General features: G+C 43.7%; 1 protein-coding gene across 7 annotated transcripts in view; it reads right to left on the bottom strand.

Annotated features, from left to right (window-relative positions):
- The window catches only part of EXOC2 (exocyst complex component 2), a 123,354-nt gene that overhangs the window by 92,145 nt on the left and 15,872 nt on the right, over positions 1 to 15,337 (bottom strand). For 6 of the 7 annotated variants that reach the window (XR_009733060.1, XM_061399015.1, XM_061399019.1 and 3 more), the window contains exons 2-3: positions 6,521 to 6,678; positions 1,404 to 1,580 (exon numbers count right to left, since the gene is read on the bottom strand). Coding sequence is in view for 5 of the 7 variants with exons in the window: in XM_061399015.1 (XP_061254999.1) it covers positions 1,404 to 1,580; positions 6,521 to 6,638 (295 nt within the window). In the remaining 2 variants the exon portion in view is untranslated. Of the gene's footprint in view, positions 1 to 1,403; positions 1,581 to 6,520; positions 6,679 to 15,337 lie in introns of those variants that run through there. The other variant, XM_061399020.1, reaches the window with a different exon arrangement.

Here is a 15,337-nt window from a genome sequence, read left to right as displayed (position 1 = left end):
GGCTCAGACAGTAAAGAATCCACCTGCAATGTGGCAGACCTGGGTTCAATCCCTGGGTTGGGAAGATCCCCTGGAGAAGGGCATGGCAACTCCAGTATTCCTGTCTGGAAAATTCCATGGACAGAGGACCCTGGTGGGCTACATCCATTGAGTCACAAAGACTTGGACACGACTGAGCAACTAAGCACAGTACAGCAAGTACCTATATGTAAACCACATTTTGAATTTTCCCTTAAATCCCTCAAATTTTTATTAAAAAAATTTTTAAATCATTTATGTATTAAAAATGTTAATGATATAATGGTAAAAAAAGGTTTTATGCTCTAAGACAGAAAACAATACTCACAAAATTCTTTGCTTTTCTATATGAGAGAAGTATGGCCTGGGTTTAATTATGCCTGTGATAGCTCCACATTATATAAGTATTTATCTGCTGACCATGTGCCAGATACTACAAAACCAAAAAGATAAAGCAGGGGAGATGCTGTGCACATGGAGAGCTAGAAGAAGAATTAAAATGATGGTTGATAGAGCACTTACTCCTACTTCCTGTAAGGGGTTTTGCTAAGCACGTCCCTGAATGTTCCAGCTCATCAGCTCTCTGGCGTAGGACCCTGGGACTCCACTCCCACCTACAGCTGGGGGCTATGTGTATGAGCCGTCGTGTCTGACTCTTTGCGACCGCATGGACTGTAGCCCGCCAGGCTCCTCTGTTCACTCCAGGCAAGTACACTGCAGAAGGTTGCCATTTCCTCCTCAGGGATCATCCTGGGATCAGCCTGACCGGGGACTGAACCTGCACCTCCTGCGTCTTCTACATCGGCAGGCAGGTTAGGTGCCACCGTGCCACAGCTGGGGGCTGCCCCCAGACTATCCAGAGTCCTGCCTCACACCAAGCTCTGCCCCAGACCAGGAAGTGCAGCCAAGTGCACAGAGGGAACACAGAGCTGCCTGGTGCACAAGCAGCGGGCTTTTCTAATCTGGAGACGAGAGGCACACCTCCGCCATCAGTCTTGTCCAGGCCAGGAACACAGGAAGGAAAGAAAAATGAAACATGATTCAGATGGTATCACTGGCTAATCTGTGTCACAGAAAGAAATGCCATTACTGTATTCATGATCAAGAAACTAAAACTGGCATTTTGACATGTTAAATGAGCAGACTTTATACAGAACTTAAAACAACCTTTCTTCTAAGAATTATCATCCTTAGGGTTTACTGTTAGCTCAGTAAACTGCTTTTTCAAAAGTAATACAAATTTTAACCAATACCCTATTCCTAGAGAAAGAAACAAACTGAATCTGAGAGTAAGTAAATTTTATACTAATTTACCAATTGTCAATTTTAAAAGACAAAACCCAATTTCAGTTTATTCTTGAGAGAAAAGTCACAGGAGACGATACCTATTTTCTCAGGTTTGAGCAGCTTGAAAGACACTGTGGAGGTTCCTTTGCCACCCGACTTGGTCGTGACGATAATGTCTCCTTTGTCATTCTTGGCCTGTCCCACGCGACACACTATTTTACTTGCAGACATCCACTCTGCTGTCAGGAGGCAATTATGCCCACAAATTGTCAGACCTGAAAGTAACAGCACACACTGTAACGAGTCCAAAACAACGGCTATTTCCACGAGAGGACAGACCTGAGAGTAAAAGCACACACTGTAACGAAGAAAACAACGCTATTTCCACGAGAGGACAGCGCCGCTAGCGTCACTAGGCGTTTTTCACGAGCTGAAGCAAATACGAAACGACATGTCCTGGTTCACTATTCCCAGTTTTTAATATAGCCAATATTATTTGCAAATAAACTACGGTCTCTACCGAATTCTGGCTAATTTGTTTTTTCCTCTAATATTTAAGACTTCCTTTAGATTACATTTAATTTTCTTCAAACATCAACAGAATAAGGAACTAATAACCATAACAACGGCTAGGCATTCTAGATTACTTAACTATAAGAATCTTAAATTGCCTTCATAGGAATTAGAAAGGAAATTGTTGCTATTTTTAGAAGCCTAACTTATTGCTATAAAGTTCTAAAGTGTATTATTAATAAATGCGTCCATCATTCTCTAAAAAAAGTTTACCGTTTTCCTAACAACAGTCTGCACATACTTTTCCTGGTGTTTGCTGCTGCTGCTGCTGCTAAGTCGCTTCAGTCGTGTCTGACTCTATGCAACCCCAGAGATGGAAGCCCACCAGGCTCCTCTGTCCATGGGATTTTCCAGGCAAGAGTGCTGGAGTGGGGTGCCACTGCCTTCTTCCTGGTGTTTAGTTACACCTAATATTATAGAATGAACTAAAGCACACTTCACGTTAAGCACAGCCTGGAGTCTGCTGAGCCAGTAAGTGCTCGCAGGCATCACGGGATCACCAGTGCATTTTTCATGCCTGCGTCACTCCTGCAACGGTGCTGGTCCTGCCGCCTCAGTGTTTTCCTAGGGTCCTTTCGCTGCACTACACTCTGCTCCAAAAGCTCAGCTGGCGCCTGGCATCTCTGCCCACCCCACGTGAACTGTGAGGCAGTGAATACACAGGGAAGACATGGTCCCAGCAGGGCACCAACACCCCCCCATGCACTTTTCTGCAGCACACACACCAAAGTGGTAAACATTCAGGGAGAAAAGAGACCAAAGTGTATGTGTGGCAAACACATGTGCCTTTGCTTCTCATCATTTAACTTCTGATGCTGCTTAGCAGTCAAGTTTGAAATGTAATATTTTTTTTAAAAATCAGATACCAGGAACACCTCAATTTATGCCAAATTCAGTTTAAAAAAATGTAGCAAGGGATTCAAGCCATCTTTTGTTACAACTTAAAGCACTATTTAGTAAGAATGCTATATTAACCATAAACGAATAAAAACAACTCCACTTTATATATTGAAATAATTACTGAAAATAATTATGTTATAATAATTTATTGAAATATATTCAACCCTGAATATTCATTCACTGGAAGTACTGATGCTGAAGCTCCAATACTTTGGCCATCTGATGTGAACAGTCGACTCATAGAAAAGACTCTGATGCTGGGAAAGATTGAGGGCAGGAGAAGAGGGTGACAGAGGATGAGACAGTTGGATGGCATCACCAACTCGATGGACAGGAACTTGAGTGAACTCTGGGAGACAGTGAAGGACAGGGGAGCCTGGTGTGCTGCAGTCCATGGGGTTGCAGAGTCAAATAAGACTAAGTGAATAATAATTGAAATAATTAATTTCAGAGATTTTCCTACAAGATCTATTATTATTTATCCATGTAAGAAATTTAGTTTTTCTATTGCTAGCACTTAAAAGGAGAAGGCAATGGCACCCCACTCCAGTACTCTTGCCTGGAAAATCCCATGGATGGAGGAGCCTGGAAGGCTGCAGTCCATGGGGTCGCTAAGAGTCAGACACGACTGAACGACTTCACTTTCACTTTTCACTTTCATGCACTGGAGAAGGAAATGGCAACCTACTCCAGTGTTCTTGCCTGGAGAATCCCAGGGACGGGGGAGCCTGGTGGGCTGCCGTCTATGGGCTCACGCAGAGCTGGACATGCTGAAGTGACTTAGCAGCAGCAGCAGCAGCACTTAAAAGTTCCTTAGAATTAAGTTTTCTATTGTTTTTAATGTGATGACATTTACATATTTTAAAATGCAATCCTAACTCAAAATTATTTTTCAAAATGGGAGTGTTTATTGGTTTTCCTGATACTTAATTTTTATTATGAAAAATGTAAGCAATGTAAGAAGCTGTAAGCACCCGTGGAACACCTTTCCATCTCCAAGATAAGCCTGAAAAACACTTCAAAACATATTTCCTCAAATACCTTTTATGCACACATTCATCAGACTATGTATTTAAATAAATGGAAATAAATGTTTTAATTTATGAACTGTTTAATTACAGATGCTGGATATTTTGATATCACTGTAGGTCAATACATAAGTTGATATTTTTAAATTTTATAATATCAAGATTTTGTGATTTAAATAACTTCAGAAAGGAAATAACCCAATGATAAATATCAGGACTCAATGCATTAAAGTTCCTAATATAAGTTCACTGTTGGGGAGCTAGCTTACAATTAAAACTGAGAAATGGGAGATTTCAGATATACAGACAAAGTTGTAAAAACACACCCAGATGAGCAAACACATATAACAGCCATGATGGCCCGCGTTTGCAGGAAAGGAACCAGAGTAACAGTTTGCTCATCCCGTTGCAGCGGTTACCAAGGTTGCTCAGATTCAATAGGCCCTGTATTTGTACTAAAAAAAAAAAATGAATAATCATATTATTTAAAACAGATTTAAATAGGTCATTTTAAATGTTATGGAAATTAAATAAAACCATAAGATCTATTTCTTAAGCATGTTCTGCTAAGAAATCTGCTTCAGGAAATATAACTTTTAAAATACCTTGTAGAATTCCAAATAAAGTGTTTTAAAAGTGTTTTACTTGGCTAGTATAGATGTCATCAGAGTTAAGAATGTTTAAATTGTTTAGTAGGTTAACTCTGCTTTTTAAAAAGATGGTTTCTTGGCGATGCCTGGACAAGCCGAGAGCTGAACTAGCAGGTTTGTGGAAGCCCAGCAGTGACCACACGGCCTGAAGTAACGAAGTTGCCTCCACACAGGCCTGTGCAGTCCCATGTGGGGGCTCAGGGACCACCGGTTAAACTGCGGGGCAGAACTTCCAGCTAGACAGTCATTTCCAAGAATTCTAGGGATGTTCCCACTTTTTATAAAGAACAATCTGGAATGAGCTTTGTCCAGAACCAAGACATAAAATAAGACTATTTTCATAAGGTAATAAACTTAGGTTTTATTTACTTAACAATCACAAACTATAGCTAAAGAAAACAACATAAAATGAGACATATTTAGGTAACCCTAGTGAAAAGAACAAGCTGGGAAGGGTAAGACTTAATAACTAAATATGGTACCCAACTCCCGTCAACTTTCTCCTCGGCAAGGGATTTCTGGGCGGCCAAAAAACAACGTCCGCCAGCAGCGACACTGCAAGAGAAACAAGTGCAACTCATCGTCTCTGGTGTTTACCCGTGCTGCTGCTGTTCGACTGCTCAGTCATGTCTGACTCTCTGCACCCCGTGGACTGTAGCACGCCAGGCTCCCGTCTCACCGTCTCCTGGACTTTGCCCAAACTTGTGTCCATGGAGTTGGTGATGCTGTCCAACCGTCCCATCCTCTGTCGTCCCCTTCTTCTCCTGCCCTCAGTCTTTCCCAGCATCAAGGTCTTTTTCCATTGAGTCGGCTCTTTGCATCAGATGATCAACATACTGGAGCTTCAGCTTCAGCATCAGTCCTTCCAATGAATATTCAGGGTTGGTTTCCTTTAAGACTGACTGGTTTGATCGCCTTGCTGTCCAATGGACTCTCAAGTCTTCTCTAGCAACACAATTTGAAAGCATCTATTCTTTGGTGCTCAGCCTTCTTTACGGTCCAACTCTCACATCCATGCAGGACTACTGGAAAAACCATAGTTCGGAGTATACAGACCTTTGTCGGCAAAGTGATGTCCCCCATTTTTCAATATGCTGTCTAGGTTTGTCATACCTCTCCTTCCAAGGAGCAAGCGTCTTTTAATTTCATAGATGCAGTCACTGTCTGCAGTGATTTTGGAGCCCAAGAAAATAACATCTGTCACTGCTTCCACTTTTCCCCTTCAGTTCGAGATGAAGTGATGGGATTGGATGCCATGATCTTAGTTTTTTGAATCTTGAGTTTCAAGCCAGATTTTCCACTCTCTTTCACCCTCATCAAGAGGCTCTGGTTCCTTCGTAAATTAAGAAATGAGTCAACAGAATGTCTGAATCCAAATAAATTAAAGTGGGAAATCAGAATACATATTCAGAAGCACATCCTGAGATGCCTCCCTTCCTCGTCCTGAGTGTATCTGCACACCCTCAGAGTTAGTTCACAACTGACCACACAATGACATCGATGGTTTGCTCTCTACCCACGGGCATAAGTTTACAGACAGCCTGTGGCTGTACATCTGGAGCCTTGGTGCTCCCCACCCTGAAGGCCATCTTCATGCAGACAGGTGGCCCGCAGGTCCCAGGTGTGGCCAGGAAGAGAGCACAAGCTCCTCCAGGTGGAGGGAATTTAGATTTGGTTCCAAGAGCAGTAGGACCAGAAGAGGCTAAGCTGACCTGAACCTGAAGAGGAACACAGATGGCCACGCAAGGAGAGGAAAGCAGAGCTGGGCAGCTGCACTGGCAATCCCGGCAGCCAACACTGAGCAAATAAGGCAGTGCCCCACTGCAGGGGTTTGTGTCAGGACCAGGAGAAAAACAACACAGACAAGAGTTGATAAAATAATGATTTTAACAAAAAATCAGAAAACCAAATAATTCTTTCATTTCCATCCAGATAACCCTGCACAGACCTCAGGGGTGTTTTCCTACCACCTTCACTATTTCCAAACAGTGAACTGGCACCTTGCCTCGCTGCCAACATAAAGATGCCTTTACTATGAACACACAGCATCGGCCCTGCCCTTACCTATGAGGTCAGCTGGCCCAGTCCCCAGGTTTTCTCCTCTAATCGTGACCTTCGTCCATGGGATGCCTTCATTTGGAGAGATGCCTGTCACAAGAGGGGGCTGTCGGGATCGAGACATTGTGCTTGTTGAAGAAACAAGGTCGAGCTACAGAAGTGACCTATTAAAAGAAAAAGAAGAGTTAGTGCCAACTGAGACCAGCATCCACTAGAAACGCGAGAGGTACGCACACAGTACCAGCCGTCGTCTTCACACACCGGTGCTGGGTTTCAGCTGCCGGTTAGCCCACTGGCCACATCTCCTGAACATGAGTGACCCAGGACATGAGCTTGTGCGGGGAGGAAAAGCAGGCATGTGGACTTCACGTCAGGAAAGACAGACTGAGGCCTCCTGAGCTCCACACACCACCTCTGCACCCCAGGTACATGCTGGAAGCGCCTCAAAGAGGAGGTTCTGACCTAAACAGATCCATAGAAGTTAAAGAACGTCTCCGTTCCCATAGGTGTATGGAATTTCATTTTGTTTTCATATTAGACTTGGCATAGCAACTTTTAAACGTGTTCAGATCAATACACTGACATTTTCAACACGCAGGCAGAAGCAGTGACTTGCCAACTGTCCCAGATGCTGTGCTCTCTAGTCCTGGCACTCCGACAGGCAAAGCACAGCACTGAGTGCACGGGGCGTGTGTCTGTGCTCGGGCGCTGACCCATGTGCAACTCTCGTGACCCCGTGGACCGTAGCCCGCCAGGCTCCTCTGCCCATGGGATCCTCTAGGCAAGAGTACTGGAGTGGTTGCCAGAGCCTCCTCCAGGGGATCTTCCTGACCCAGGGATCGAACCCGGTCTGTCTCCTATATTGGCAGGTGGGCTCTTTCCCACTAGCGCCACCTTGGAAGCCCAGTAAATGAAGAGAACTCTTCAAGTGCTGAAGACTTGAGATGCCCCAAAAGACGAGGGGAGGGTGGGCTCAGGGGAAGAGCACTGAGAACTTGCTGGCTGCCTGTCTTTTTGTGGGCAGTCTAATAAGTTAGACTGTGGCCCCTGCCTTTGCCCTGCCATCAGCCAGGTGAGAAGTTCAGTCTCTGACGTGACCCAACAGAAAGGACCAGGACTCAGGCACATCAGGCACGGGGGGAGGAGGGTGCCCACCCTGTAGCCTAACTCCACCCTGTCCAGGCAACAACAGCCACTCTGGAGAAGCTAAGGGGCCCTGAGAAGAGGGAACCAAAGACTCCAACAGGGAAGGTCTTCCTGAGAAGAAGGCCTCGTGCAGCCACATCACCCAGAGAAAAGCCAGACACAGACCAATTCTGCCCACGCACAGACGAGACGAACAGCTGTCACAGCCTTGTCCTAAGGACAGACAGAAACTGTAAAGTGGTCAGGGAAGACACGAGAGGTGAAAGATCTAAAAAAAGACCCAGAGGAAACAGAGATAAGGCTGGTGGTGTGGGCTAAAGTGTTTCCCCAAAACTTGTGCTGAAGTCTGTCTCTCTGTATCTCACTGTGCACACTGTTCGTTGAACCCATGGTAGGCAAGGCGTGAGCTAAGAAGCTGGAAGACAATGCACGGAGCCGTAGAACTGCAGATGCGTCTCTTCTCTCCTGGCTGATGCAGCAGCCGTTAGCAGCAGCCATAAAATAACTCCAAGTGCTTTCCAGGTGGCGCTTATACATGCTTACAGAACAAAAGTAGCCTGCGGCCAAGCGAGTACCTCGCAACGTGCACGTGTGGTGTGCAGTGCTGTACGTGGCCTCAGCTGTTCACATCATTATTTACAAAACGCGGGGCAAGCGGAAGAGGCCACGGGGCCAGAGAGCCTGACCGTGCTATCTTGGCTAACCTGCTCTCTCTCTACCAAGTCCTGACGCAGGACCTCAGAGAGTGACTGTGTTTAAGAGTCGGAACTCTAAAGACCATCCTCTCTAAAGTGAGGTGGACGCGGTCACTAGATGGGCTCTGGTCCCACAGGACCAGTGTCCTCACGAGAAGAGGCGCGAGGACACAGACACGCAGAGCACGGCCACACGATGACACGGAGAAGGTGGCGCCCCCAGGCCCAGGGAAGGGCTCCGGAGAAGCCAGGCCTGTGACACCCTGATCTTGGACTTCCAGCCTCCAGATCATGAGAAAATAATGTCTGTTGTTTCAGCCTACTGTACTTTGTTATGGCAGCCCCAGCAAATTAACACAGTGGATAACAGAAAAAACAACAACAACAAAAAACCACCCTTCAGAAGTACAGTAAACTTTGATCCCAAATAAGTATCTGCAGAAGGAGAAAACTCTTACACTTAGAAGAACAAGATGCCATGAAAAGGAATCAATCCAAGAATAAAAGCTCTTGAAACACTCAGAAGAGGCAAAAGAAACAAGATTTATATTGTCCTGTTACTGTAGGAACTGTTGGTTTAACCAAAGTGGTAATAACGCTGCAAATAGGCAGGTGTGTTTCTGGGAAGAGGAGGGAGTTTTAAATTTCATCCAGAAATGACCATCAGGATACTGGCAGATTAGCCACGGAGTCCAGAAACATGGAGGTGGTGCTGGCAGAGAGCTCAGCGAGTCTGGGGTGTGGGGGATAATAAGGAGGTGACGGGCCTTTGCCCCTGGGTTCTGGTGGGAGATGCAAAGTCCAGGGAGTGTCTTCACTTTCCACAGCCCTAGTACCATTCGTACGTGCTCCTCAGGACAGCTCAGTATCAGGGCTGCCAAACCAGAGAGAGCAACCCTGTGAGTAGAGGGCTGGGGTTCGGAGCCAGGTGCCATCAGCTTGTCTCCTCTGGAAAAAGCGAGGAAGCTGGAGACTGGGTTCAGTCACACCTGTGTGACTCATCTAACATGACTAAAACAGCAAAACAGCAGCAGCAAGAGGGGTAGGGCCAGAGCACGTTACTGTTCATCCAATAAACCAAAATGGAACCCGAGGCTATCTCGACTCCACCCCCTCCCCATCGCACCCCGTGAATCAAACAGTCAGAATCCCCCTGCAGAGTGCTAGGTCGACTGCTTCTCTCCCTAGATGCCAAAGCCAGCCAGCTCCTACCTGGTCACTCTGTCCCTGCTAGCCCTCCCCTGCAATCTACCCTCAGCAAACACCAGAATCAATTCTCCAATTGAGTAGACCTCCAATTACAGGTCTAATCATCACTCCTGATTCAAAAACAGCCTCCATGACACCCACTGCTCAGTGGTCTCCAGTGCCCACAACACCCTCAGCACTTATTAAAACCTGGCGCAATCAGACTTGTCTACCCTACCTGGCATCCTCATCCTCTCCGTCATCCATCTGACACTAACTACACGGGCCCACTCACTTCTTATGAACTACTGAGTTCTTTTATGCCTTTCTGATTTCATTTACCTTATTTCAACTAAATGGAATGTCTTTCCAAGTTTGTTAAATCCTTACTGATATTTCAAAGTCAAGCTTAAATGTTACTGTCTCGCTGTAACATCTACCGACTATGCCAATTATCTTGCTGTTCTCACTGTTCACTGAACCCAGGGTAGGCAAGGTGCATGGGGAAGCTGGAAGAAAACTCGAGAAGCTGTAGGTACTACAGACACATTTATCCTCTCCTGACTGGTGCAGCTGCCATAACGTAGCCACAAGGGATTTTCAGGTGGAGCTTATATGCTTACAGAACAAAAGTAGCCCGTGGTCCAGCGTACATGCGCAGTGCTATGAGTGATCTCTGCTGCTGCGTAACCACGCATTTACGAAACGAGGGGTGAGAGCAAGGGCTGTGGGGCGACAGAGCCTGACCACTGCCCTCTTGGTTGACTGGCTCTCTCCCTCAGGTCACTTTCTCTAAGAAGTCTCCTGGATCTCTCCTTCCACAACACTTCATCCTGCTGTGAAGCAGAACTGAAATTAAAATACCTCTGGACTCAAAAAAAAAAAAAAAAAGCAAGCATGTGTGTGCATACACACAACAAAAACAACTAGGACAGACAATTCAGTTTACTCCCAAATTTCTAAATCCATTTACAGAGGATCATAATCTTACTTTTGACATCCTCAAAGTTTGTCCAAGAAAAACAAAGTGGTGTCTGGTAATAACAGGTAATTATCTGGGCCACAATGGACAGCCATGAATCACAAGCACAAAATCTATTTTCTTATTTATGACTGAAAAAGTACAGCTCTGCTCCAGACACACACATCAAAGGCAGCTGAAAATCCAGTGTTCATTACATTGGTTCATATGCAAAAACTAAATGGCATTCCCTTGCCATGAAGCATCATCTACATATCTTCAAGCATGGACAAACCACTATCTCAGGAGACCAGTAAGCCATTTAAATTACAAATATAAGAGTATCTGCTTTCCACATTCCAACATCCACAATCCACATGACAGTACCCACCCACAAGGTATGCACTCCGTAATTATCTATGGAATGAATCCTGGAAGATGTCTCTTTTCAACCCACCTCCAGTCAGAAGCATCTTGCATTACAGATAATGTTTTAATATTTAAAGTCAGAAATACATGAAATATATTACTATCATTCTCAAGAAAGACTCTAAGCCTCAAAAAAACAGAATTTAGTTCATGAACATTTCAGTTTCATAACTCAGGCTAAATTAACAAGGATACTTTTAAAGGGAAACTTTCATCTATAGTTGTCATTAAGTGCCTATGGATTTTCCTCACAAGGATTTTACAAACGCGATAAAGCAACAGTCTGAAATTCTGTCTTAAGATCTTTCTTATATAAATACACTGAACAGAGGTTAACAAAAGTCTGACTTTGCTGTCATAAGCCTCCTTTTTAAATTAAAACAATATCCAGCCTTTACAATATACAGGCATATAAGAGTGAAAGAGGTAAGGAATAAAAAGTGAACCTATCTAAAATTACACACCACAAGCTAATTTTATCTTTTGAAAGCAGAATGACAGAAGCAGGAGGTAAAGGAGCTATTATTACTCAAGTAAGGAAAATTAATACAGATACAGAATAAGCCATTTTTAAGGCAATATCCTTACCCAAGCACACTAATAATGGAGGATTCAGTGATATAAATAGACAGATGATAAAGGCCGACAGCACTGGAGCAGAACTTTACACAAACACACGGGCATGGGCAGAGGGGCCACAAATCATTACACACTGGCTCTTAGCCTTAGCTCCACACTTAAAACCTGTTAGGTACCGATCAGGGCTATAGGTTTGCTAAAAAGGAATCATACAAAAATCTGCTGTGTTGCTAAACGGTAGTTTCTAAACATCGTTAGTTTCACAATTCATGCCAAATTAACAAGGATATTTTTAAAGGAAAGCTTTCATCTATAGTGGTCATTAAGTGCCTAGAAAGAAAATAACCCCATTTAAAATCACACCAAAAGAATAAAATACTTAGGATAAAACTTAACCGAGGAGGTGAAAAGCCAATACTCTGAAAACTATAAAGCATTCATGAAGGAAATTGAAGATGATACAAAGAAATGGAAAGATATCCCATGTTCACGGACTGAATGAAATAATTTTATCAAAATGTCTGCACTACCCACAGCAATATACAGATTTAAAGCCATTCATATCAAATTCCTATCCATGACATTTTTCACAGAACTAGAACAAACAATCCTAAAACGTGTATGGAACCACAGAAGACTCCATATAGCCAAAGCACTCTTGAGAAAGCAGAGATGGAGGAATCGCGATCCAACTTGAGACGTACTACAAAATGATAATACTGGCATAAAAACAGATATACACATGAACAGAACAGAGTGCCCAGAAATATACAGTTATTCATGACACAGGAGGCAAGGCTACACAATGAGGGAAACTGCCACTTCAGTAAATGGTATTGAGAAAACCGGACAGCCACATGCAAACAAACAAATCACATTTTCTCACACCACGAACAGAAATTCAAAAGGGATTAAAGACCTATATGTAAGAAAACACAAGAACTGCACTCTTTCACATTGATTTTAGCAGTGTTTTTTGTCTCTGTCTTCTCAGCAAGGGAAAGGAAAGCAAAAATAAATACACAGAGCTACATCAAACCAAAAATCTCTGGCACAGCAAAGGAAACATCATGAAAACAAAAGTGTAACCAACTGAACATAAGATGTTTGCAAATAATACGGCTAAGATGGGTTAATATACAAAATACATTCATACAACTCAAGAGCAAACAAACAACCTGAATAAAAACTGGGGAGAGGACTCAAACAGGCATTTTCCCAAAGAAGACACCCAGACGTGAAGAGGCACGTGGAAAGACGCTCAGCATCACCAGTCGAAGTGCAAATCAAAGCCACAACAAGATGTCACCTCACATCTGTCAAAATGGCTATCCTCAAACAGAGGAGAAGTAAGTGTTGGCCAGGCTGTGAAGAAGCCTCATGCGCTGGGTTGGTGGGAGTGTAAGTCGGTGCTGCCACTACGGAAAACAGTACAGAGGTTCCTCAAAAAAAACCTAAAAGTAACTACCATATGATTCAGAAAGTCCACTCTGGGTATATATCTGAAGTAAACAAAAACAGTAATTCAAAAAGATACACGCACCCTGCCAAAGTTTATGGCAGCTTTATTTATAATAGCCAAGATATGGAAACAATCCAAGTGTCCATCAACAGAAGAACAGATATACAAGATGCGGGGTGTGTGGGTGTGTGTAGATATACACACACGTACACACACAGATACACACACATTCACACACAATGGAATACTACTTAGCTATTATGCAGAATAGAGTCTGCCTCTTGCAACAATATGGATGGACCCATAGGGTATCATGCTTAGTGAAAAAAGTCAGACAAACAAAGACAAATACTGTATCTTTTCACTTATATGTGCGTGCTAAGGTACTTTAGTAGTGTCCAACTCTTTGCGACCCCACGGACTGTAGTCCACCAGGCTCCTCTGTCCATGGGATTCTCCAGGCAAGAATACTGGAGTGGGTTGCCATGCCCTTTTCCAGGTATCTTCCCAACCCAGGAATCAAACCCACATCTCTTATGTCTTCTGTACTGGCACACGAGTTCTTTACCAGTCTTGCTACCTGGGAAACCCTATTATAAATAGGATTTAACAAAGAAAGCAAATGAATGAAAACAACAAAACAGAAACACACTCACAGATACAGGCATCAAGCCAGTGGTTACCAGCAGTGAGGGCGGGATGGGATGAGTCTTACCGGGGACAGGGAGGAGGAGGTACGACTACTGCATATAAATCACAAGGATGCAACATACAGAACAGGAAATACGGAACTACTTTATAATAATGTTACATGCAGTACAATCTATAAATATTGAATCACTATGTTGCACACCCGAAACTAATACAATCAGTTCGGTTCAGCTCAGTCATGTCCAACTCTTTGCGACCCCATGGCCTGCAGCACACCAGGCCTCCCTGTCCTTCATCAACTCCTGGAGTTTCCTCAAACTCATGTCCATTAAGTCGGTGATGCCATCCAACCATCTCATCCTCTGTCGTCCCCTCTCCTCCCACCTTCAATCTTTCCCAGCATCAGGGTCTTTTCAAATGGATCAGTTCTTCACATCAGGTGGCCAAAGTATTAGTTTCAGCTTCAGCATCAATCCTTCCAATGAATATTCAGGACTGATTTCCTTGAAAATGGACTGATTCAATCTCCTTGCATTCCAAGGGACTCTCAAGAGTCTTCTCCAACACCACAGTTCAAAAGCATCAGTTCTTCAGTGCTCAGCTTTCTTCACAATCCAACTGACATCCATACATGACTACTGGAAAAACCATAGCTTTGACTAGACCTTTGTTGGCAGAATAATGTCTCTGCCTTTTAATAAGCTGTCTAGGTTGGTCATAAATTTTCTTCCAAGAAGCAAGCATCTTTTAATTTAATGGCTACAGTCACCATCTGCAATGATTTTGGAGCCCCCCAAAATAAAGCCCCTGTTTTCACATCGATTTGCCGTGAAGTGATGGCACTGGATGCCTTGATCTTCGTTTTCTGAATGTGGAACTTTAAGTCACCTTTTTCACTCTCCTCTTTCACTTTCATCAAGAGGCTCTTTAGTCCTTCTTCGCATTTTGCCATAGGGGTGGTGTCATCTGCATATCTGAGGTTATTGATATTTCTCCTGGCAATCTTGATTCCAGCTTGTGCTTCACCTAGCCCAGAGTTTTTTATGATGTACTCTGCATGTACGTTAAATAAGCAGGGTGATCATGTACAGCCTCAACATACTCCTTTCCCTATTTGGAACCGGTCTGTTGTTCCATGTCCAGTTCTAACTGTTGCTTCCTGACCTGCATACAGGTTTCTCAAGAGGCAGCTAATACAAGAGTATAAGTCAGTTATTTGTTGCTGTTTAGTTGCCGAGTCATGTCTGACTCTTTTGTGACCCCATGGACTGTAGCCTGCCAGGCTCCTCTATTCTTGCCTAGGATTTCCCAGGAAAGATACTGGAGTGGTCTGCCATTTCCTTCTCCAGGGGATCTTCCCAACCTGTGTCTCCTGCATCGGTAGGCAGGTTCTTTACCACTGAGCCACCAGGGAAGCCCAAGTCAATTATATTTAACTTAAAAATTTTGAAAAATTTAAAAAGCAATAATTCTGACATGTCTCCAGACTCATGTTAATTTACCAAGAAGTTTTCAACTACCTGAACCTGAATGGGAATAAACAGGACTAAGAGGACCCTTATGGGAATTAGACAGACAATTCTCTCATTTCTTTTTATGTTGGTATGGCGTTGATGTGTTTACACTGAAAAAAACATACACTTAAAGAGGGATTTTTTTTTTCAGTAATGGAATTAAAAAGTCACTGTATCTTATGAATTGCTGGTCTAGTT

Source organism: Bos javanicus, chromosome 23 (assembly GCF_032452875.1).
Source record: "Bos javanicus breed banteng chromosome 23, ARS-OSU_banteng_1.0, whole genome shotgun sequence".
Taxonomy (NCBI): domain Eukaryota; kingdom Metazoa; phylum Chordata; class Mammalia; order Artiodactyla; family Bovidae; genus Bos; species Bos javanicus.
The sequence above is the reverse complement of the archived record's forward strand: the minus strand, read 5'-3'. Positions and strand labels throughout refer to the sequence as shown.